The sequence below is a fragment of the Mustela putorius genome, unplaced genomic scaffold (assembly GCF_011764305.1).
Source record: "Mustela putorius furo isolate JIRA1106 unplaced genomic scaffold, ASM1176430v1.1 tig00000854_pilon_pilon_pilon, whole genome shotgun sequence".
NCBI lineage: Eukaryota > Metazoa > Chordata > Mammalia > Carnivora > Mustelidae > Mustela > Mustela putorius.
The window spans coordinates 1,406,197-1,426,584 of record NW_025421496.1 but is presented as its reverse complement, the minus strand read 5'-3'; the positions used below and the strand labels follow the sequence as shown (position 1 = coordinate 1,426,584).

General features: G+C 44.4%; 1 protein-coding gene across 2 annotated transcripts in view; it reads right to left on the bottom strand.

The window, feature by feature from the left end:
- Positions 1 to 2,846: 2,846 nt before the first annotated feature.
- Positions 2,847 to 20,388, bottom strand: part of TLE1 (TLE family member 1, transcriptional corepressor) — an 87,745-nt gene continuing 70,203 nt past the window's right edge. For both annotated transcript variants that reach the window (XM_004778656.3, XM_004778657.3), the window contains exons 15-20: positions 11,792 to 12,041; positions 9,616 to 9,863; positions 6,342 to 6,489; positions 4,541 to 4,691; positions 3,570 to 3,646; positions 2,847 to 3,423 (exon numbers count right to left, since the gene is read on the bottom strand). In XM_004778656.3, the coding sequence (XP_004778713.1) occupies positions 3,316 to 3,423; positions 3,570 to 3,646; positions 4,541 to 4,691; positions 6,342 to 6,489; positions 9,616 to 9,863; positions 11,792 to 12,041 (982 nt within the window). In that variant the 3' untranslated portion in view covers positions 2,847 to 3,315. The remainder of the gene's footprint in view (positions 3,424 to 3,569; positions 3,647 to 4,540; positions 4,692 to 6,341; positions 6,490 to 9,615; positions 9,864 to 11,791; positions 12,042 to 20,388) is intronic.

Genomic DNA, 20,388 nt, shown 5'->3' with positions numbered 1-20,388 from the left:
GATACACTCCTCAGGGCAGAAAATAACCCTTACCCAAGCTTCTTGCTCTGGGAAGCCCGAGACTATAGTGATATGACAATTTTGTTGCTGAGCGAAGATTGAAGAGAAGATATCAAGGAGAAAAAAAATCCATGGATCTAGAGCAAAGTGGAGGGTTTGAAACATCATCACTCAATTTCAAGCTGATGGCAAGAGGCAGCAGTCTCCTGACGGCATGAAACAGCATGCTGAAGGTAAGAATTTGATCTCTCCGATTTGCTGGAAAACTCATTTGGGAAAGTCACAATCTTAAATGGCACAAATGCCATTTTTAAAATCCCAATTTTAAAATCCCTATATGAATGCTCTATGGCTTTAAAACAGCTACTGACCAGTAATGAAATCTTAAAAAAATAAAAAATAAAAAAACTAGGTCATCAAAAATCCCATCTCTCAACTGCTATGAAGATTATAATTTATGTCAAACACTTCCCTACCACCTGGTAAATAGCACAAACTTTAAAAAAAAATGTTAATTATCATATTGATGAAATATTTTGTCCTTATTGTAAGTGCTAGAAACACCTAGTTACCAAAAGGCATTCCAAACCTAATCTCACTAGGATTTCAGTTTTTACCTAGTGAACTTCAGTTCCATGGAAGAACTACATGGCAGAAACCCACATTCAAGGTGCAAAGACCACAAGTGATATTAAAAAAACAAACAAACAAAAAAACCAAGATTAAATACATCTAGGGATAATGACAATCCTAACATTTTTATGGATTAAGCTACCTGGCATGGCTCTTGGCATATACAGGCAATCAATATTTGGTTGAATCTGAATTTGTAATCCATATCAAGGCATAGTGTATTTGGCTTACCAGGATTTCAAGAACCCCATGATTCCAGGCCGATTCCAGGCTCACTTGGGGACAGGTGTGTGACTCCTGATTTCAGTTTAGGAAGAAATCACTCTCCCGCTCATATCTTCCAATTGTGAGACAGTTGCCACTCAGTCCTGCTTCCCATACCTGTTTCTGATCCCCAAGACTCAGAGAAGCAGGCATGACTACTGTCTCATTCCCATTTTATGAGTAGGGAAGCAATTGTCTTGGCAATTCCCCAAGATTCCAAACACCCTCAGCAGAGGAGTAGGACTAGCTCTAGAATGCCTCTTCCAGGACCACACTAGCAAACAGGAGTGGTTTCATCAGATTCAAGATAACTGATGAACTGTAAGGTCTAGACCTTCAAAACTCTCACTAGAGAAAGAATATCAGAAGGTTGGGAAACAAGAAAGCACATAAGGAAAAAAAATGCACCAATAGAAAACGGGACTACTTCTTTAACCCAGAGCCCCTTCAAATGTGCCCCCCTCTTCTTGATGGACATACAGCTTCACAGCAAGCAAGAAACCCTACTTCCCAGTCTCCCACGTGACCAAGTCCTAGTCAGTAGAAATAATGACCAGATTCTTAAGTCACCTGCTGATAAGGACATCCATTTCCTTGGATTTTCCCCACTGCTGGCTGGAAGTGGGGGCAAGGAAAGCCAAAGATGGAAACACAGAGTTACACCGCTGGCCTGGCTCTCTGGGGAGATACAGACGCCTGTGGTCTCTAAGCACTTTACTGGTAGGTCTCTGTTCTAGCAATGTAACTTCTCTCCTCCTTGTACAGAAATTAAGGAAGGCAGGCAGGAAAAGAGAGACAACAGAAAAGATAAATACTATATTAATAAGCCATCAGAATCTGTTGTAGAGAAATGTACTTCATTATACAAGGAAGGAATGAGAGAGAAATCAGCCTTAGTAATAAGGGCTTTGCCATTCACTTAATGAGAAGAGAAAATACTTAACAACTCTCTGCATAAACAAATATTATTTTGGCAAAAAGCAAACAAAATAATGTTAAATGTATAAAAACGAGGAGGTCTGGATAACAAATGAAAAATATTAAGACAAACTGCCAACAACTTGCTGGATCCTAAGAAAACAAGAACATTAAAAATTCCTTAGGTGCTATTTTTAAATAGCCAGGAAGCCTGGTTTAAAAATATTAACCATTCTTTTCTAAAATATAGCAGTTAATAATAGGTATAAGAAGAAATGAGCCATATAGCCTTGAAACATGCATGGTCAACTTATTAAAAGCCCAGGGTTATGGGTTTCATCTAATCAAATTAATACAAGCTTGTCCGCCAAGAGGAAGACTGGACTAATGAGAGATGGCAATGGCAAGAAGCTCCGGGGAACACCTTAATGAGAAGAATGGGGCTCAGTGCTGGGCGTGACTGGCTCAGGTCAACTCTTATAATAGATTAAGTATTAATGAGACAAAACCAGTTGGCATCTCACCTTTTTTTTTTTTTTTTTACAGGTTAATGAATTCCACAGCTTTGTGAACATCATCTATCTTAACACTGAACACAAGTCACCCACATGTCTTGAGAAGTGATGCTTGCCAAGGGAGACAATAAAGATTTGAAGATGCTGGACTCTCCTGGAGAAGAGAATATTCTGTCTCCCAGTGAAACACCAAGAAAAAGCAGAGCTTTAATTTGTGACCTCCAATCACAGGAGATCTTTAAAAAAACACGAATCTTGATGAAGTTATTTTAGCTTCCCAAATGAAAGTGTCATTAGTAAACCTTCAAGTACTGACTATTCCTAGTCTTGAGTTCCCACTAACTTAGAGGTGTTGATTACGTTCCAATGCAGTGCGAGTCCACAACCAAATCTATTTGCAAATTCAGAAGGGCCTGCTTCAAATTCCTCTGCAAATGTGTGGACTCTGCTTACAAAACCCACATGAGTGATCCCAAAGCTTTGATAAAAACAACAGAGAAGGAAAAGGAAAACCACTTATTGGTACTAAAGCCTTTACTGTAATAAACCAAATATATTTACAATTTATACAAATGTTTAACCTTCAACAAAAATACAAAAAAACATTTCACAAGATGCAAAACCAGGAAACAAGTTCATTGGAGACAGCACTGCTCTACGAAGCACAGAATGTGAGGGGAACCGCAAGGAACAGGAAGGTAATCTCGGCAGATCACACAGACAGACAGGAACAGGCTCTGCCTACACCCCTTGGCCCCTCTGTCCACTCTGCCTCAGTGCTCCGTTTGGTCTAGGTAGATAGGTGACCTTCAGCTGATAGACTCGTCGCCTCCTCTCTGTAGACTCAAAGTAGTTTCATGTCAAGGTTTGGAAACAGGTTTTCGTGGCTTTCTTTTTCCTTTTAAAGTTACAACTTTTCTATTTCTACAAATTCTCAAAACATTTTGGCCCGATTCAACTATAAATGTTATACCACATCATGTTTTCAGTAGATGACTTCATAGACTGTAGCCTTCTTGTCCCCTGAGCCAGTGACTATGTACTTATCATCCACAGAGATGTCACAGCTAAGCACGGACGAGGACTCTTTGGACTGGAAGAGAAAACAATGGGCGCAGTTTTAATGGGAACAGAGATGCTCAGGGCCCCTGCTCCTCCCTGAGGTGGCTTCACTTCTGGAGTCCTGGAGAATGCCCCAATCAAACGGTCATTCTGGGCAAGGAGCGCTGATCTACTTACCTGGAATATACTAGCTCCGTAGGGGGTCCGCCATGCATTGAGAAGGTTGTCTTTGCCAGTACTCACAAACCATTTACCTAGAGTTCGCAAAGGAACATGGAGGTAAACAAGATTAAAATCCCTCCTTAGCAACCTGGACTTCATCAAACTCAGAGCATTTCTAATCACGAACTATTATGTCTAAGCACTTGGCTAGGATGGGAGTAGAGAGAGCAGGTTTTAAATCCAGGCTCCACTGTGAACCATCTGTGGTCTTGGGTTTTGTCTAAGCAGTGGCAGGGACCATGTCAGCCCCACAAGCCACCGGATACACTTCAGACAGGATCACATCCAGCACGCAGTGGGTCCTCAAATAGTGAATCGATAAAGCTGCTGACCTTGTAGTCCGTTTCCTCACAATGAAATGGGACTAGGAAGGATTAAACAACAAACTTAAGAAAAATGCCAGACATGATATATGGCACACAGAATGTGCTCAGTGACTAACAGCTACTCATCCCTCCATCCATCTCGAGGATAAATATTTGACTCCACATGAACTTCTCTCTTCATCTTCACTGCAGAGTAACATTGTGGGGCAAGCGGAATATGCCCTTCTCTGATCCTAGTTCCCTATCCTGCTCAGTCCATAACGACTTCCAACATGGCTGCCCCAGGCTTCTAAAAACCTTGCCCCCCTACAGAGTGGTAACTAATTGCCCTCCACCTCTGCGCTTAAGAAAAAAAATAAATCTGTGTCAAAATCTTGTATTAGGCAACTGTATCCCCTGCTGACTTTTCTCACATTAGGAAAACAGGCTGAAACGGACATCACGATGCTCTGAGGGACATATTAAGACAGCAGAATTATTGCATCCAGCTGCTCAGAGAACATTTTTTCCAGACGTGATCTCTACTGTATTTTTTTTTTTTTAGAAGTATTTTCCATTGCGGCCATTGGCGTCCTCCAGTTTCCTTTCAGCTCAACTCACCACAATAAGCAAATTTTAGGGACAGCACACAGCTCTCATGGAGATGCAGCTGGTACTTGTCAGGCTTATTCACGTGAAGAACTTCCACATTGCTACTCTCCATGCCCACGGCCAGCCACTCCCCAGTTGGGCAGTATCCAAGGGAGAAGATCTGTAGGAAGCAGAACAGGCTTGCTGGTGATTTTGCCCAATAAACCGAGAAGTGAAATGCAACAAGAAACGGGTAAAACAGCAAGAAGAGGGGGATGTAATCCGCAAACTCTGGATTGCAGTAAAGTCCACAGGATAAGAGACCCAACACAGACCAGCCAAGTGTTAAACACCTTTATGAAAACAAACAGAAAGCATGGAATACATACATCACATGTGATGAAATTATTCTTTTAATACTTTTTGAAGTTTACTTATTTAAGTCATCTCTACCCCCAATGTGGGCTCAAACTCATGACTCTGAGATCAAGACCCACATGCTCTACCAACTGAGCCAGCCAGGTGCCCCAAGAAATTATTCTTAATAATATGACATTTGTGGGGCACCTGGGTGGCTCAGTGGCTTAAAGCCTCTGCCTTCAGCTCAGGTCATGATCCCGGGGTCCTGGGATCGAGCCCACATCGGGCTCTCTGCTTGCCAGGGAGCCTGCTTCCTCCTCTCTCTCTCTGCCTGCCTCTCTGCCTACTTGTGATCTCTGTCAAATAAATAAATAAAAATTAAAATAATAATAATAATAATATGGCATTTGTGTGTATATGTATGTTTTAATGTGATCCTTGTCTTCTGCAGATACTAACTGAAATGCTTGTGATGAGATGACGTATGTCTGGGGTTTACTTTAAAACAATCCAGTGTTTGGGGGCAGGAATGATACGGGAGACAGGTCATGGGTTCACAACTGTAAAGCTGGGTGATGGGCAAGTGGGCTTTATTGGACACTTCTCTGTACTTCGATATATGCAATGACAGTCTCTGTACTCGTGTACACTTGAAATGTTCCATAAATTTTTTTTTTTTTTTTTTAAGGCAGACTGTAAACAGTACCCTAACTCATACTGGGAAAAGGGCTGGAATGAGTAAGACTCTAAGAAACTCCACAAAAGATTAACAGGGACATGAAATTTAGTAATATGTGTAGCTGTACACAAGTAATGATCAAAAGAACAATTCCACCCACAGAAAACACTTAAAATGGAACTGTCTTTCCCCAAACAAGTCTAGATTCAGACGCTCACCATCTAACTCATCCCCACAACCCACGAAGTTGCCATTTCATATCATTTCAAACCTCCATCAATCTAGTCAGCCACGAGTCCCTTTTCCCAGGGATGCATAATAAAATGGGCATCCACAGAGATACGACTGCATTTTTTTAAGCTCCCCGATGCAAGGGAAATGAATTAACTTTCAGAGCTGTTGTGATTTTTCTCGACTCCTTGTGATAACCCTGCCTATTTTTCAAGCTGTCTTTTTATATGTGAATCAAATAATCCTCTCTCACCCTCATACTGGACGGTGGGGGTATGTTCCAACAGGTCAAACCACAGGTTCTTCACTGCACGAGTTCCTTTGGTGAACTCGTCCATAAATAAAAGTAACAGGTCTTAACCGATAGGGTTTTAGAAACCACTCTAAACATTTCAGGGATGTTGCCTGTCTGTCCGTGGGGGTTGTTTTTGTTTGTTTTAAATCGGCATCTCAAAGTCACGACTGGTGCCTTTTTCTTACTATGGTGGGGTATAAAGGGAGGGAGAAGCAGACCAGCTCAGAGATTCCCAGGGTGGGGGTAGGGTGGGGAGAGCTCGTCACCTGTGAGGTGAAGTCGTGCTGCTGCAGCTGCCGCCCCTCGCGTAGGTCCCAGGACCTGACCGTGTTGTCCAGGCCGCCCGTCCAGAGCTTGGTGCCGTCGTTAGAAATGTCAATACAGCTGGCCCCGTCTGTGTGGCCCTGGAATTGCCTGATAAAACAAACCAGACTGAATAATGATTTCCTGCCAGAGCTCAAGGTAAACACTGTTGTGTTGTTAGTTTTGGACTCAGTGTGTGTGTGTCATCTCTTCAGTGTCTGCTGATGTGCAAGATCACACTAACCTTCCCCTGAGGAGGAAACAGCACCTGCAGATTTTCCTTTTCTTTTTTCGTGGTCCAAGTGCTAAAGATGTGGAATGCCATTGTAGGTCATCACAGGGAGAACTTAAATACGCTCTTATAGCTCTTCTTACAAATCGTCTGGAAGGGAAAATTCCTCCCAGGTCTGGAAAAGTGTTTGAGTGTTAAAGGAAAAAAACAAAAACAAAAACAAAAAAAAAAGACAAACACACAGAATCCCGAGTATATTGTGTAAAGAAAGATGTAGGCCTACATCACAACATTAGGAGCTCGGGGTCCAGAAGCACTTACTTTTCCATGAGTGAATCCATAGGGTGATGACCTACACGGCAACAAAGCATGAGCTCACATATTTACTCAACCTTGCTTTCTGGATTAGAAACAGTCCTGTATTAGGAAATCTGGACTCCCAGAGACAAAGGGTCATGTTGGCCTCCTGACTCAAGGGCCAGCATGAGACAAAGCTAATTGCTGAGGCTGACCCATGGGCACCTCAGCAGGGACCCTGCCTTGAAGTGGAGCACAAGGTTGTTCCCTTCCAGGGAACTCTGGTGCTTTAGTCAAGCAACACTACCAAAACCAATTAACCAACAGAGGTTTGCAGAGCACAGATGCTCTGCCAGGCCAAAGGCGAGTGGTTTGCTGAGGGAGAGGCTAAGGTGAACCACTGCAAGGTTGGTGATCTGTGGATCCAGACCCAGTTTTGATTGCCAAGAGGGAGCCAGCAGGGACATGACCAGAACAGGCCCAATCACTACAGTGAACCAGAGGGGATGCATGAGAATGGCTCGGGAATTTCAACGCCCGAAGTTTCTAGGTCTGTTCTTCCTCTAAGTTCCCCTCACTTTATTGTTCCCACAGAACTCCAAACTTTTAAACTGAGCTTAGAATTTGAAGAGCGTGGAAGACAAGACAAAAGCAGCACTTGCCATGAATTCTGAGACAAGATGACAACTATTGCTTCAAAAACTATTCCTCTAAAAATTATTCTGAATGTCCGTCTTTGTCCTCTCCCCCTTACGCACCTGACTGTTCCCACCCCATCCCATGCACACATACCCCAACCAGCCCCACTTTCCTCCAAGACTCCTCACAAGTCACACAGGACTACTGAAGTCCCAGACCCGTCTTTTGAAAGTTCTACTACTCCTTCCTCAAACTTTTACTCCTTGACTAAAAATGGTTTTCTCTACAGACTTGAGCCGCCTGGTGGGTGCTCCTCCAACCTCCGTCCACAAATCTTGGTGCTATTCTCAGGTTCCTAGAAGGGAGGTGCTGACCGTGCTGGGTCGCGGTCGATACCGAGATATTCAGCAGACTCTATGACACCCTCTCACACAGAGCAGCAGTTAGCCACACATGGCCAACCCAAAGTGAGCAAGAAATTCGTAAAGCACTACCCCATTATATCCAGCAGGTGTTTACTCCCGGGGGCTAAAAGAGAGCAGGAATTTAGAGCACAGACATGAGAACAGCATGGCTGCGCGGCATCTTGTCTCCCCGGCACCTGACTGTGTGAGCCAGGCAGGCAGACTTAACCTTTCTCTGTCTCAGGTTCCTTACCTATAAAATTGGGATAACAGCAGTGCAGATGTTATAAGGATTAAAAGGATTAATATTTGAAAATCCCTTAGAATAAAAATTTTGAAAGTGCTATTTATTGAGTAATTTTTTTGTTTTTTAAAGAAGAAAGAAAAGAAAAAACAAACAAACAGCAAACACTGGCTAGGCTAAAAGTTTGAAGGGACTGTCTGCTCTATCTACTTGTGTCCATTCTGCTCATTCTGAGCTGCCCAGAGCATGACTAGAGAAAACAACAGCAACAGCATCAGCCACACGCAGGGACAGAGCCTGACTTGGTGACACTGACTGGATTCCTATGGAGAAGGTTTGGAGGGAGACTAAGCTGCTATGACTTCGAAAATCCATCCCTTCGCTCCGGCACAGGAACCCAAAGCATCAAAGGAGCCCTGCTAAATCATCCACCAGCCTACCACCACACCATAAACAAAGAGCATTACTGAGCAAAGAAAATAGGGAACGAAAAGGTTGAACACGAGCCAGGTTTACCTGGGATGTTTAACTAGTGCTTCCCTTTGTAAAGACTGTTCTATAGCATCTCGGTGTGGACTCTGACTTCAACAGAGGGAAGGAGCTGGTCAGAACCAAGGAGAGACACATAGGTGGCAGGACTGTGGCTGTCACCACAGTTAAGAGGACAGACTACAGGAAGGCAGGCTCATTCCTGGTTGGAACGACACCTGGACAGCACTGTTTTAGTAAGTGAGAAACATGCATACTTTAAAACAATTTTGTGGGTGAAGTTCACAGCATCTCCCTCTTAAAATAAAAAAATCACTTATTTGACAGAAAGCATGCACTCACAAGCAGGGGGAGCAGCAGGCAGAGGGAGAGGAGGCAGCAGGGTTCCCACTGAGCAGGGAGCCAGACTCTCGGCCTGATCACAGGACCCTGAGATCATGACCTAAGCTGAAGGCATCTTGAGCCATCCAGGCACTTCTGGAATCTCCTCTTCTAATGTCCCTTTGTGGATTTTCTGTTATCCTTTATCACTCTGTTCCTGTTACCCCAACAAGGTTCTAGCCAAAGCCAAAAGCACCTAGTATCCAGGACCCTCTGTACCACCATGTAATCCATGGTATGTTTGCTGCCCCTTGGCAAAAGTCAGGAATATTTTTTGAATAAGTCCAGCATCTGTAAGTGGCTAGAGAATGGGGATGTTAGAGAGGTAATAGAAAGTGTGGAGGATACCGAGCATGGCAGCAAGGCTGTAAGCCCCCCAGAGGGCAGCATCAGTTTTGTCTTCACACTCCCAATACCTAGCGCTCTAAGACCAGCACACAGGAGGCTCTTCCCATGCGCTGAGGGCCTGTGTGAAGCCTGAGAAGCAGGAGGCCTTCAGGCCCAGGTACCCAAGGAGGGAACCCCCACCATAGAAAACCAGAGATGCTCACCTCACCAGCGTCTGGTTGTGCAGGTCCCAGACGGCGATGTTACCGTCACTGCAGCACGAGAAGCAGACCTTGGAGTCGGGGCTGATGGCCAGGGCATAGCACGCGGGGGCCGAGGACGTCAGCTCTGCCTTGATGCGTGGGGTCGGAGCCGCTAGGTCCCAGATGGACAGAGTGCTGGCCTCCCCTCCCACGATGAGGGTACAACCGTCAGGGAGCAATTTGCAGGAACGGATGTAGTTATCCCTGTTCTGTGAAATAAACATAGCTCCATTGCTATGATGCATGATCAAGCAATAACAATACCATGCTCTCTAGCTGCTATCTTGATTTTTGACTTGGAAAAGTGGTATTTCACAGACACCAGCAGGGCAAGAGTTCTGTAGCAAAGACTGAGATCCAGTTGTAACTTTCCCCTTTGAAACAGTCAACAAAACAAACTCCAAGGCTCGCTCATGGGCAAACACTTAGATGGAACTTTTCCTGACATCCAGTTTCCTGCTGAGTAGAAAGAATCGAAATGATCAGCAGATGCGAGGTGTGTGTGCACACACTTCTCTGTGAAGAAACCACTTTTCAAAGCTAGTTTATAAATCTCTGACCTCATCACCCTCCCTTATTCACTATTTGGAAAACGCAGACCTGCTGCCTACGTTTTGGTTTTCATTACTTTTGAATCTCTACCTAAGGCTTGTGCTGACTCTTCATTAGTCACGGGATCCTTCTTAGGACTTTAACAGAGCTGCTTCCTCAAGGGGTAACACGGCTGCTGCCATATTCAAGCCTCTCGGTGCAAAGAAATTGATAAAAGAGGGCATCTCTCTATCAAAACCAGCACATATTTAAAAAGGAAGGTGGGAGGGGCATGTGGGTTGCTCGGTCAGTTAAGTGTCTGACTCTTGATTTCGGCTCAGGTCACGATCTCAGGGTTGTGGGATCAAGCCCTGGCATCGGGGCCCGTTGCTGGGCATGGAGCCTGCTGAAGACTTGTTCCTTCTCCCTCTGTCCAGCCCCATGAAGAGAAAGAAAGAGAAAGGTGGGACCTAAAATGACCCTCCCCTCCCTTAAAGAAATAATTGCTATCCTTCAACCCAAATAGAACTGAAGTTTTCCCTATGCTTTGGCCATGGCCTATTATTCAAAGATGAGAAAAAACTTTAAGCACGTAAATTTCAACAAAGGTGAGGAGGGTCACAAAATAGTCTTACTATTATAGAATGTCGGCCTATGTTGAAACATGTTGAAATTACATTAATGGAGATCTTTTAAAGTTATCTGATTAAAAAGCAAATCAATAACTACTAGAGAAAAAAAGCTGTTGTATTTCAAAGAACATTGCTGTTCTTCTTTTTGAAACCTCTGGCTCCAGAATCCTCGGCAGTGGCTGGGCAGGCAGTGGGTAAACCACACCCGCTGCCACAGCAGAGTGTGGGCAGGCTCCGTATCGGGGGTGAGGTGGCCCTGATTCTGTTTAAGGCCAGTGGTACATGGGCTGTAAAATCTGGGCTCACAGTTTATAGAGATCAGAACATGTCCCAACATGTTCTGTGATCCTGAAAAATGCAAAGCCGTATTCTCCTACCCTGGGAGCAGGCTGATGAAGTAGAGTGCTCCGGGAAAGCTTTCTCAGCATTCCCATTTTGCTGGCGGCCACCCCGTTTTCTGGCACCGTGATCTGTTAACCTTTCCTGAAGCTAAGGTAATAAAACCCAGCCAGCCCTCCCAGGTCTCCCTGAAAACACAGACCCTGTTCAGAATACTTTTTTTATGCCATGTTATCAAATGTTTACTATTCAATATTTATCCGAAGGCTGCAGGGAAATTAAAAGTTGAGTGGATTGCAGGGCTCAGAGTCCAGGCCTCGCTGTGCTTGCATGCATTAAATGGGAAACCCCCTTTTGGATACACACTCAAACAAGGACAGCTTCTGTAAACTACTGTAAAATATTTTTTAAAAGAAGTCCCCCAACTCTGGGATTTAACCACCCAAAGAGCAACAAATGAAGCCTTCAACATTTCAGGGAGAGGGGTGGGGGCGGGGGGGCTACACAGCTAACGCAGGAAACAGAAAGGGCTTCCATTTCCTCATAATGGGAATAAAACCCAGGCCCAAACAGCCATTTCCTTATTGAGTCTCCAGGGAGACATTACCCTCGTGCGCCAGTTCCTGTTCGCTCACCAGACAGTCGAGCTGAGAGACGGGGCTCTTGTTGCCGGGGTGGCTGATGTCCCAGACCTTGACGCAGCCCTTGCCGCCCGTGTACACGTGTCTCGTGGGGTTGCTGATGGTCACCGCGCACACCACCTCCCCGTGGTTCAGGGTGTTGATCTGGCGCGCGTGCCGGGGGATTCCGGGTCCGATGAGGGCGTCGGGGGGGAAAGGGACAGGCTGCATCTGGCCGTCTGCGGTGACGTGGAAGGAGTATGCACTTTTGGAAAGGGGACGGTTGGAGAGAAAGACAGGAGAGGAGACAGAGAAAACATTTATCATAAAGCAGTTGGCCATTAGCTCAGCAGCATCTATGAGGAGGACAAAGAAGGGAACAATTTTCCTGAGGATTTTCTTGGAATCAATAGAAGCTGAAGTATTTACCAAAGGAGCAAATTTAAAATACGTGACAGAAGTCTAGAGAGTACCAAAGGACAGGTACATTGAACTTTATTTTTTAAATATTTAATTATTTTTCAATTGTGCCTAACCATTCCATAAGGCATTCCTTCCAATCACATATAAAATGCTAACTATGCTTCCAAATTAACATAAAATACCTCCCTCCATGTACCTTGTGAAATTGTAGGATTTCCTAGCATAATTTTAAATGATTATTTTTTATGCTTCAGAACGAAGCCCTTAAGAATTCCTTAAGAAGCCCTTAAGAACTCACATAGTAAACAGTGTATTTCAACACAGACAAACAAAAGCAGTTTTCTAAATGCACCAGTTTCAGGCTTGAATTTATTCTCTTTGGCATAATCAAGAGAAAATAATAAAAGATTCTCCGATATCAAATAGGTTGGTGATAGATTTCAACTTTTCTCCTTGACAATCTCCATATCTCCCTTGGCCATGAACCCACTTCATCTAAGGCAGCAAAGCTACTCTTTGCTTCTCTCCCCAGCTTTACCACATTCTCACCACTGAGATGTACAAGGCTCAACATACATGAGCTGCGGGGTGGCATTAAGCTCATAACTTCCCAGAAAGTGGCTCTGGGGGATGTAGAAGCTCTCTGTACTTTTGGCTCAATTTTGCTACGAACACAGAACTGCTCTAAAAAGTAAAGTTTATTAATTAAAAGAAAAAGAATTTTAAGGGGGTGCACTGGGGTTCCTGCCTACCTTCTCTTCTCACTTCTTCCTACTGCTGTTAACTGTGAGCAAGGTAATGAGAGCTCCACCAGCCCTTGGGGGCCACAGCTGACTCTGAAGTTGGGAACCAATTGCTGAAGGAAGTAGAACCCAAAGATAGGATGCAGAGGCCCTGGTGACACTATGGGGCTGTGATACCTGCCCTGGGCTGGCGACAGCTGGTATCTTTTACGGGAGAGAGAAATAAACTTTTAATGTTACTTTTTCCTCCCCTGTTCAATACGAACAAACCTAATCCTAGAACATTCTTGTTTCTTTTTTTTTTTTTTTTTTAAGATTTTATTTATTTATTTATTTGACAGAGAGAGATTACAAGTAGAGAGAGGCAGGCAGAGAGAGAGAGAGAGAGAGAGAGAGGCAAGCAGGCTCCCTGCTGAGCAGAGAGCCCGATGCGGGACTCGATCCCAGGACCCTGAGATCATGACCTGAGCCGAAGGCAGCAGCTTAACCCACTGAGCCACCCAGGCGCCCAACATTCTTGTTTCTACCCCGAAATCTTAAAGCATATTTTCTGCCTTAAAATCTAATGATTTAAACTCCAAGCACTAATATATCACACACATTATAAAACATGCACAAAGAAAAGATACTTTAGAGGGTGAAAGATATAGAAGTGCTAATATCTACCCCCAACATCCAAACAGATGGATTTATGGATTTTGAAGAGCACTGCTTTCATTTTATTCTTCTCTGAAGCATCACTAGGCATTTTAGTAGTTCAACATGAAGCCTTTTCTATAGGTCTGCTTACATAACAAATGAACTATGTAGAGTTTCCTCCTTCCTGTGACCTCTGGGATAAGTCTGGGCCCTTTCTGGAACTTGTCATTGGCACCTTGCAGTCCCTTTACAGATCTGAAGACTATGGGTATTAACACAGAACTCATTCATTTTAATGCTAACTCAAATTTTGTAAAATAACTTAGCATGCACAAAACAGAAAACTGACACAGGATATCAGGTTTCCAACCTGCTTGCACATAAAACCTATGTACTTCCCTAAGCTTGAGAAGAAAATATATGCTATTATTTTTGCTCTATGAAAGGAAAATATCAAATACATAAAGGCTTGAGAGAGAACTTCCCCTTCCCCAAACCAAGACACGATCTTAAATATTTTATGTTATTTCCTGACAAACTGGTTCCAGCAACTAATATTATGTGGTTAGTTGGACCAATTCCTTAACATTACTCTTAATTGGATAATTGAGCACATAATGGGAACCCTATAGAATGTCCTAGAAAATAAATATGCATATAGAACAACTATAGGTCAAAGCCTTTACAAGAAAACAAGCCACTGAGTCCCCTGTTTTTTATGCAACAGTACCCTTTGGAGTCCTTAGTAACATCTCAAGCCCACATGATTTTAATACATGTGCACTGGAGTTAACAGAACCTATGCCATTTATTATGGGATATTCAGAGCTGGAATCAAATAGCACTGGATGGCCCTTGAAGACGGGACCACCATAAGAACTGGAGTTTAACTCTATTCATGTTCTAGAAGAATTCTTCAAGGTCCAGTAGCAATTATGTGACCCCCTAAGCTGGGTCTGAAAATGACAAAGAACTTAAAGAACTAGGTAAAGCTGGAGAAATGACCAGAGTGTTTTCATGAAACAATCAAATGGAATGTATTTGGTTAGAACAGTGCCTGATGTGGGGAGAGAACTTGCCTATTAAAGCTCTCTGTGTGAGAATAATGGCACATGTGAAGGTCCGTTCCTCCATCGGCCTTATATAAATCAAGGTGGGCGCCTCCAGATAGGCAAACTCCCCATCAGGCACCCTTTTAGCAATTCTGGAGTTTTAGGGGAAGAAAATTTTACCTTGTATCACTTGGAACCCCTCTTTTTATGGAGTTCAGCGTTCCAGATTAAAACAGATGCACAAAGTGTAGACAGAGAGCTGTACACCCATTTTTGGAAGACACTCGTCTCTCTCCCAGGTGTCTCCTTTAAACACACAGGAGGTCTGTGATCATCATACCGAGGCAATTTAAAATTGATTCACAGTGCAGTGAACTGCTGCCAGAAGCTGGGAACATTTCTGGGTCCCCGGGGAAATGCACATGGATGTTAATACATCAGTCACAGGGGGCCTCACAGGAAGCTGGTGCCGCCTGCGGTGCTGGAGAGCCTAATCAAATGAACAAACCAGAACGACACAAAGGGCTGATGGGTCTCAAAGAGGGATCAACTGGAAGGAAAAACCAAGGGAGCCGACGAGAGTCTGGAATTAGTTATATACCTACAGGAAGTACAAGCATATCATTGAGCAAAGGCCCCACTGATGGCATATCATAACGACGTTACAGACATCCCAGAAGGAAACAGGAGATCCTCTACTTATTGAAGAGCTAGGAAAAGTAAAATCAACCAGGAAGGGGAATTTATAAACACGGAGCGAGGATTTATAAATATCTCCCAAGCCTAAATTCAGAAAGAGGCCGGCCACTGAAGAATGCATATGGAATGACTGGATTTATAGAATTTCAAACATGGGCAGAATTCATCTGTGATGTTAAGCCAGAGGGGGGTGGTTCCCATCAGCTACTGGAGAGGACCCAAGAGGGGCTTCTACAGTGAAACACTTAGCTATATACACGATTCACACACTTTTCCATATGTCTATCTCAATTTTAAAAGCTGAAATTTGTTTGCTCAAGAAAAAGTTGAGAGGGCTCCTGACTGATGATTAAGTAGACGAGGTCCATGGCCTGGTCAGAGCCCAGACTCAGGTGTTAAATGGACGGGAGATGCCTGGCACGCTGGCCTCACTATGGCCATCCTTCCTGGCCTATCTGCAGCCTATTAGCATGTCCATTCCTGATCCACAAGACAGACATATAACCAAGTATGAGGGATGCACGAGTTGCTCTAAGGGTGAAAAGAGCTGCAAAACCATTAAACACTGAACACCATGCTCCACACCTACAGGGCCTTCAGAGAATGGGAGCATCGGTATCAAACACACATGATTTAAAAAGAGTAATGTGAGGGTATGCTGAATCAAGGGCTCTCTTATCAACCAGTGGGCGAGTGTGGGGACCAGGAATGCAGAAAGGGAGGAAGGTGCCGGCGTCTGCATCAGGAAAGCCTGTGGCAATGACAAGGCAAAGGAAATCCATAGATCCTGACGGGCGAGAGTAGAGAGACAGCCCTTGGCAAAGAGGAGAAGAGGACACGTAGCTAGGACCGTGGCAAACTGGGAGGCAGAAGGGTGAGTTCCTCACACCCTCATTGGGGCAACACTGCTGGGGCCACCCACCTGCACCCAAGAAAAGTCTTGGAGAACTCAGGCCCTGACCCAACCCAGCTTTCTGCACGAGTGCCCGCTGATCAGGACCAAATTCCGAAATCTGGTTGGAGAACTGAAAAGAATAAAGCCCCCTGGACAGCACAGATGTAAAAACTAAATGAAATCAAACTCTTTTGGAGCTGAGGACACTTTCTTTATTGGGCACACAGCAGAGGTGAAGAAATTCAAAGGAAGGAGTCCCCAGCAGCCCCCTCCACCCCAGGAAGCCTCTTGGGGACAGCGGCAAGCTAGAAAACAAGACTACGCTTTGGAGAAGCAGGTTGTTTTTCTTCCTAGCAGACTGGTGCTAATAAAACTATGCTGTGCTCTGTGGCCAACGGAAAACAGGTGTTTACAGAGTCGTCGGTTTGCTGGAAATAGACAGGAACAGCAGCAGTGGGATCCAGTAAATGGTGATGAAGAACCATGGCCCCGGAGATCATGGCTGCAGCCAAGACCCCGCCGCCTGTGGACTTGGCACTCTCGATGGGGAAGCTCGTGCTGTCTTAACAAGTATCAAAAATCCAATCATGTCAGAAACCCTCACGTGCTCTTCGGGGCTCGCCAAGCCCTTCACGATATGGCTAGGCCTCAGTTCATGTGACCGTCCTGCATCCGAAACTCCCTGCCACATGGGATGACGGGCCAGTCCCCTAAAATACCACACGCTGTCACGTCTCCCAAGTTGTGCACAAACTGTTCCCTCTGGCTTGGAATAGCACCGCCTCCCTCCTTAGTGCTTGTCACTTGTTCTCCTTCTCAGTCTGCCACAACCTCCCCAGGAGGGACAATTCTTTTCCAGGGCGCTGGCTCTTCCTGTAAGTCTCGGCTATGGCACGTATCACGCTGTGGATGGCTGCACGTGTTTACACTTCTCATTCGGTGTCTTGCCACAGCAGAGTTTTCAGAGAAAGGTGGGCTGACTTCGCCAGGTGGCTGGCACTCAGTACCTGAATCTCAACACCTCATCATCGTACCCTACTCACTTAGAAATAGAGGCACAGAAGGTCACTCTGGCAAGGAGAGTAAGCTGCAAGAAAGTAGAGGGTCCTCTAACCACCTGGGTTGTGCCAGCCAACTATCCCCAAGAAATTTCCAGTTGTCCTATCAAATGTCACAAAGAGACAGTACCAACATTCCCAAGGGGGGAAACTGGTCCCTAGAGAGCCTATTTGGACCAAAACAAAAGGCAGTGAAAGCAACCACAGTGATGGAGTGAAATCCATGGCCCTTCCCCAAGTCAGCAGAGCCCAATGGACATGGGACCCTTCCAGAAGCTTCCACAGGTCACAGGCAGAAAAGCGTGACCCTGTGCTGGCAGCTTAAAAGCATACCAAAGAGTAAAAAAAAAAAAAAAGTGAGGAGACCCAGATTAGAGGTTCAGCTAGTAACTAATAAGATGTGGGGGCATAGGTAACTTACTTGTGCCCCATCCCTATATTTACAACATGCCCTTAGAAAACTTGCCCACTAAACACGACTGCGGAGGTGTGGTGTAAATGAAGCTGCATAAGAAAGTACTTTGAGAAAAGCACGACACACAACATAGATTCAACCTCTGGTTCTCGTGTCAGGAGGTAGCTCTTAATCTCTTATTATTTGGAGAGAAGCAGCAGCAGCGCAGGGGAGGGTGACTGGCCCACTTGGCTAGTAAGTGGAAGGCCCATGATTCAAGTTCAGGGCATCAAGGGCAGGCCTGCCACAAAAGTAGAGCTCTTGATCTTCACCCTGGCTTCCCACTGGCACTACACTGGGCATTATCATCTTCTCGAGAGGGAAAACACGTGCCCATCAGGATGAAGACAGGTAGCCTACACAAGAGAAATCTTCTTGTGTCAATGTCATCAGGGCACTTCATTAGAGAGTCCTGGCCCCAGAGGCTTTGAGGCCTGGGGCATCAGGGCCATCCTAAGGTAGATGAGAAGAATGTAATTTATGATTGTGGAGGATACTCTTTGCTTCAAGAACTAGTATAATGAAGGTGGTGGCGGGGGACTGGGGTGTGAGGTTGCAAGGAAATCAGAGTCATATTATTCTAAGATTTCAGCAAAAGAAAATAGGTCCTTGGGAATACAATTCCTCTATTTATTGTAAAATCTCCTTCACTGCCGACATAACTTTACCTTTAACATTTCTTCAGGTCTGCATATCTAACTCATAACATCTATAAAACACAGGATTTTTCCAGTTTGGTATCCCGGCATTTTTCCAAACAGCAAATATACAGATTGGGGCACAAAATTCTGACCCTATTTGGAAGATAGCATATCTACGTGAATGTAGGGCTTTAGTAACAATTAGATTATAAGGCGAGAACTTAAAGCATTAAGACGGGAGTCTCTGTGTTTTTCTTATTCATGACTTTAACGTACACCTGACTATTCCCATTTTTTGAAAAGGCAAATGCAGAACCTTTTAAAATGGACTTTAAAAGAAAATTACTCCAGAAAATTCTCCAGAGAAAACAGGAGATGGTCTAGTTGATATTCTAGGAGGTTCTCTAGCAAAGTTAGTATTTATGATTCTGAATTCTAGGCCCTACTTCCTCTACCAACTAAATGTCTGAAAACCTGTGGGGCACCTGGGTGACTCAGTTGGTTGTGTCTGCCTCTGGGTCAGGTCATGATCTGGGGTCCTAGGATCGAGTCCCATGTCAGGCTCCCTCTGCCCCTACTCGTGCTCTCTCTCTCATAAATAAAACCTTTAAAAAAAATAAAGGCTTATGCTGGGCAGCAACAAGGCCCCCATGCAGGACAAAGATTAAAACCGGAGAGATTCCTGGATAAAAAGTAAAACAAAGGAAAGTTTAAAATACAGCCCTTTTAAAGCTCAATTTGAAAATTCTAGCAAAAGAACCAACCAGTACAGGCAAACAAACATTATGTGAGCAAGAAAGAAGCAAAGCACACTTACATCTGATAAACAGAAAGGGGTTTCTGAGAAGGGGAAGGACAGAGAGATGTACAGGAAGGTCAACTCTCTAGTAGCTAAACATAACTCACAGCAAAATAAAGGGCCTTCCATTGCAATATAGTCTCAAGAAATCAGCTACACATTCCCAGAAGATCAAAGAGTAGAAAAACAGAAATTAAACCCAAACCCATATGTGATAATGAGACATAAAACAAGCATGTTACTTTGGGCGCTTAATAGACTAAAAACACCCAAATACCAACACCAGTGAAAAGAGGGCTGAATTAAGTTTCAAATCCACTAAATAAGCCAACAGTGGATTCTAGACATGGTCAACAGAGGAACCAGAAGCAAGATCAGGACTGGAAAATGGGATGGGGAGTGGGGGCAGGGGTTGACCACGGAAATGTCTTCTTGGCTAGAAGCCAGAATGGCCGCTCTTCACTGCTGCAAAACATGTTTTCCTAAGAGGCAATCTTACCCCATATGTACTTAAGATTTTCTTTTCTCTTTAGGATCCAACTCCAAAAAGGCACTTTAAAGATTTATTTAAACAGTAAACGAGTGGGTGTAAGATTTCTCAATTACATGTCTAGCATTAAAACACAGGGTGAAGGAACCTGGAACGAAGCTGGATCTTAAGCCAAACTATTATTAGTCTGAGTTATTACTGACCTCTAGGTGCTACTACTCGAGGCAGGAAGGGCACAGCCTCCAAGCATGGATGAAAAGCAAAGTGGTACTTCGGGGCCCAAACGCCGTCTTGGGGTGGGGAAGGGCGGAGTGAGGCACAGCAAAGAGATGTTGACCTAACTAAACTTCAGAATTTCTCTTACCAGGATCTCCACACGGCTCAGGGGAACACATTTCCTAAAACTAAAAGTGAGTTCAAGAGAAGCTGAGCAAACAATACCAATTAAATCTCGCCTCGAGGGTTTGGAAAACACAGTTGGGGTGACCTCTTACAAATCAGCAGTGCTGAACTCTAAAATGCAAAAATGTGAATCTCCTTTGGAAAGGATGAGTCACAGTCTTGCACAATCCCGGACTCATCTCCCACCTCCTCAATGCACCAGATATTTGTTTACTGGGTATTTGTGCTCAAGGGGACAGAGGGCCTTCACATGCTTCAGTTCCCATAGGGAAGAGGCAGGTAGAAATCGGACATGTGCACATGATAGTAACTCAAGG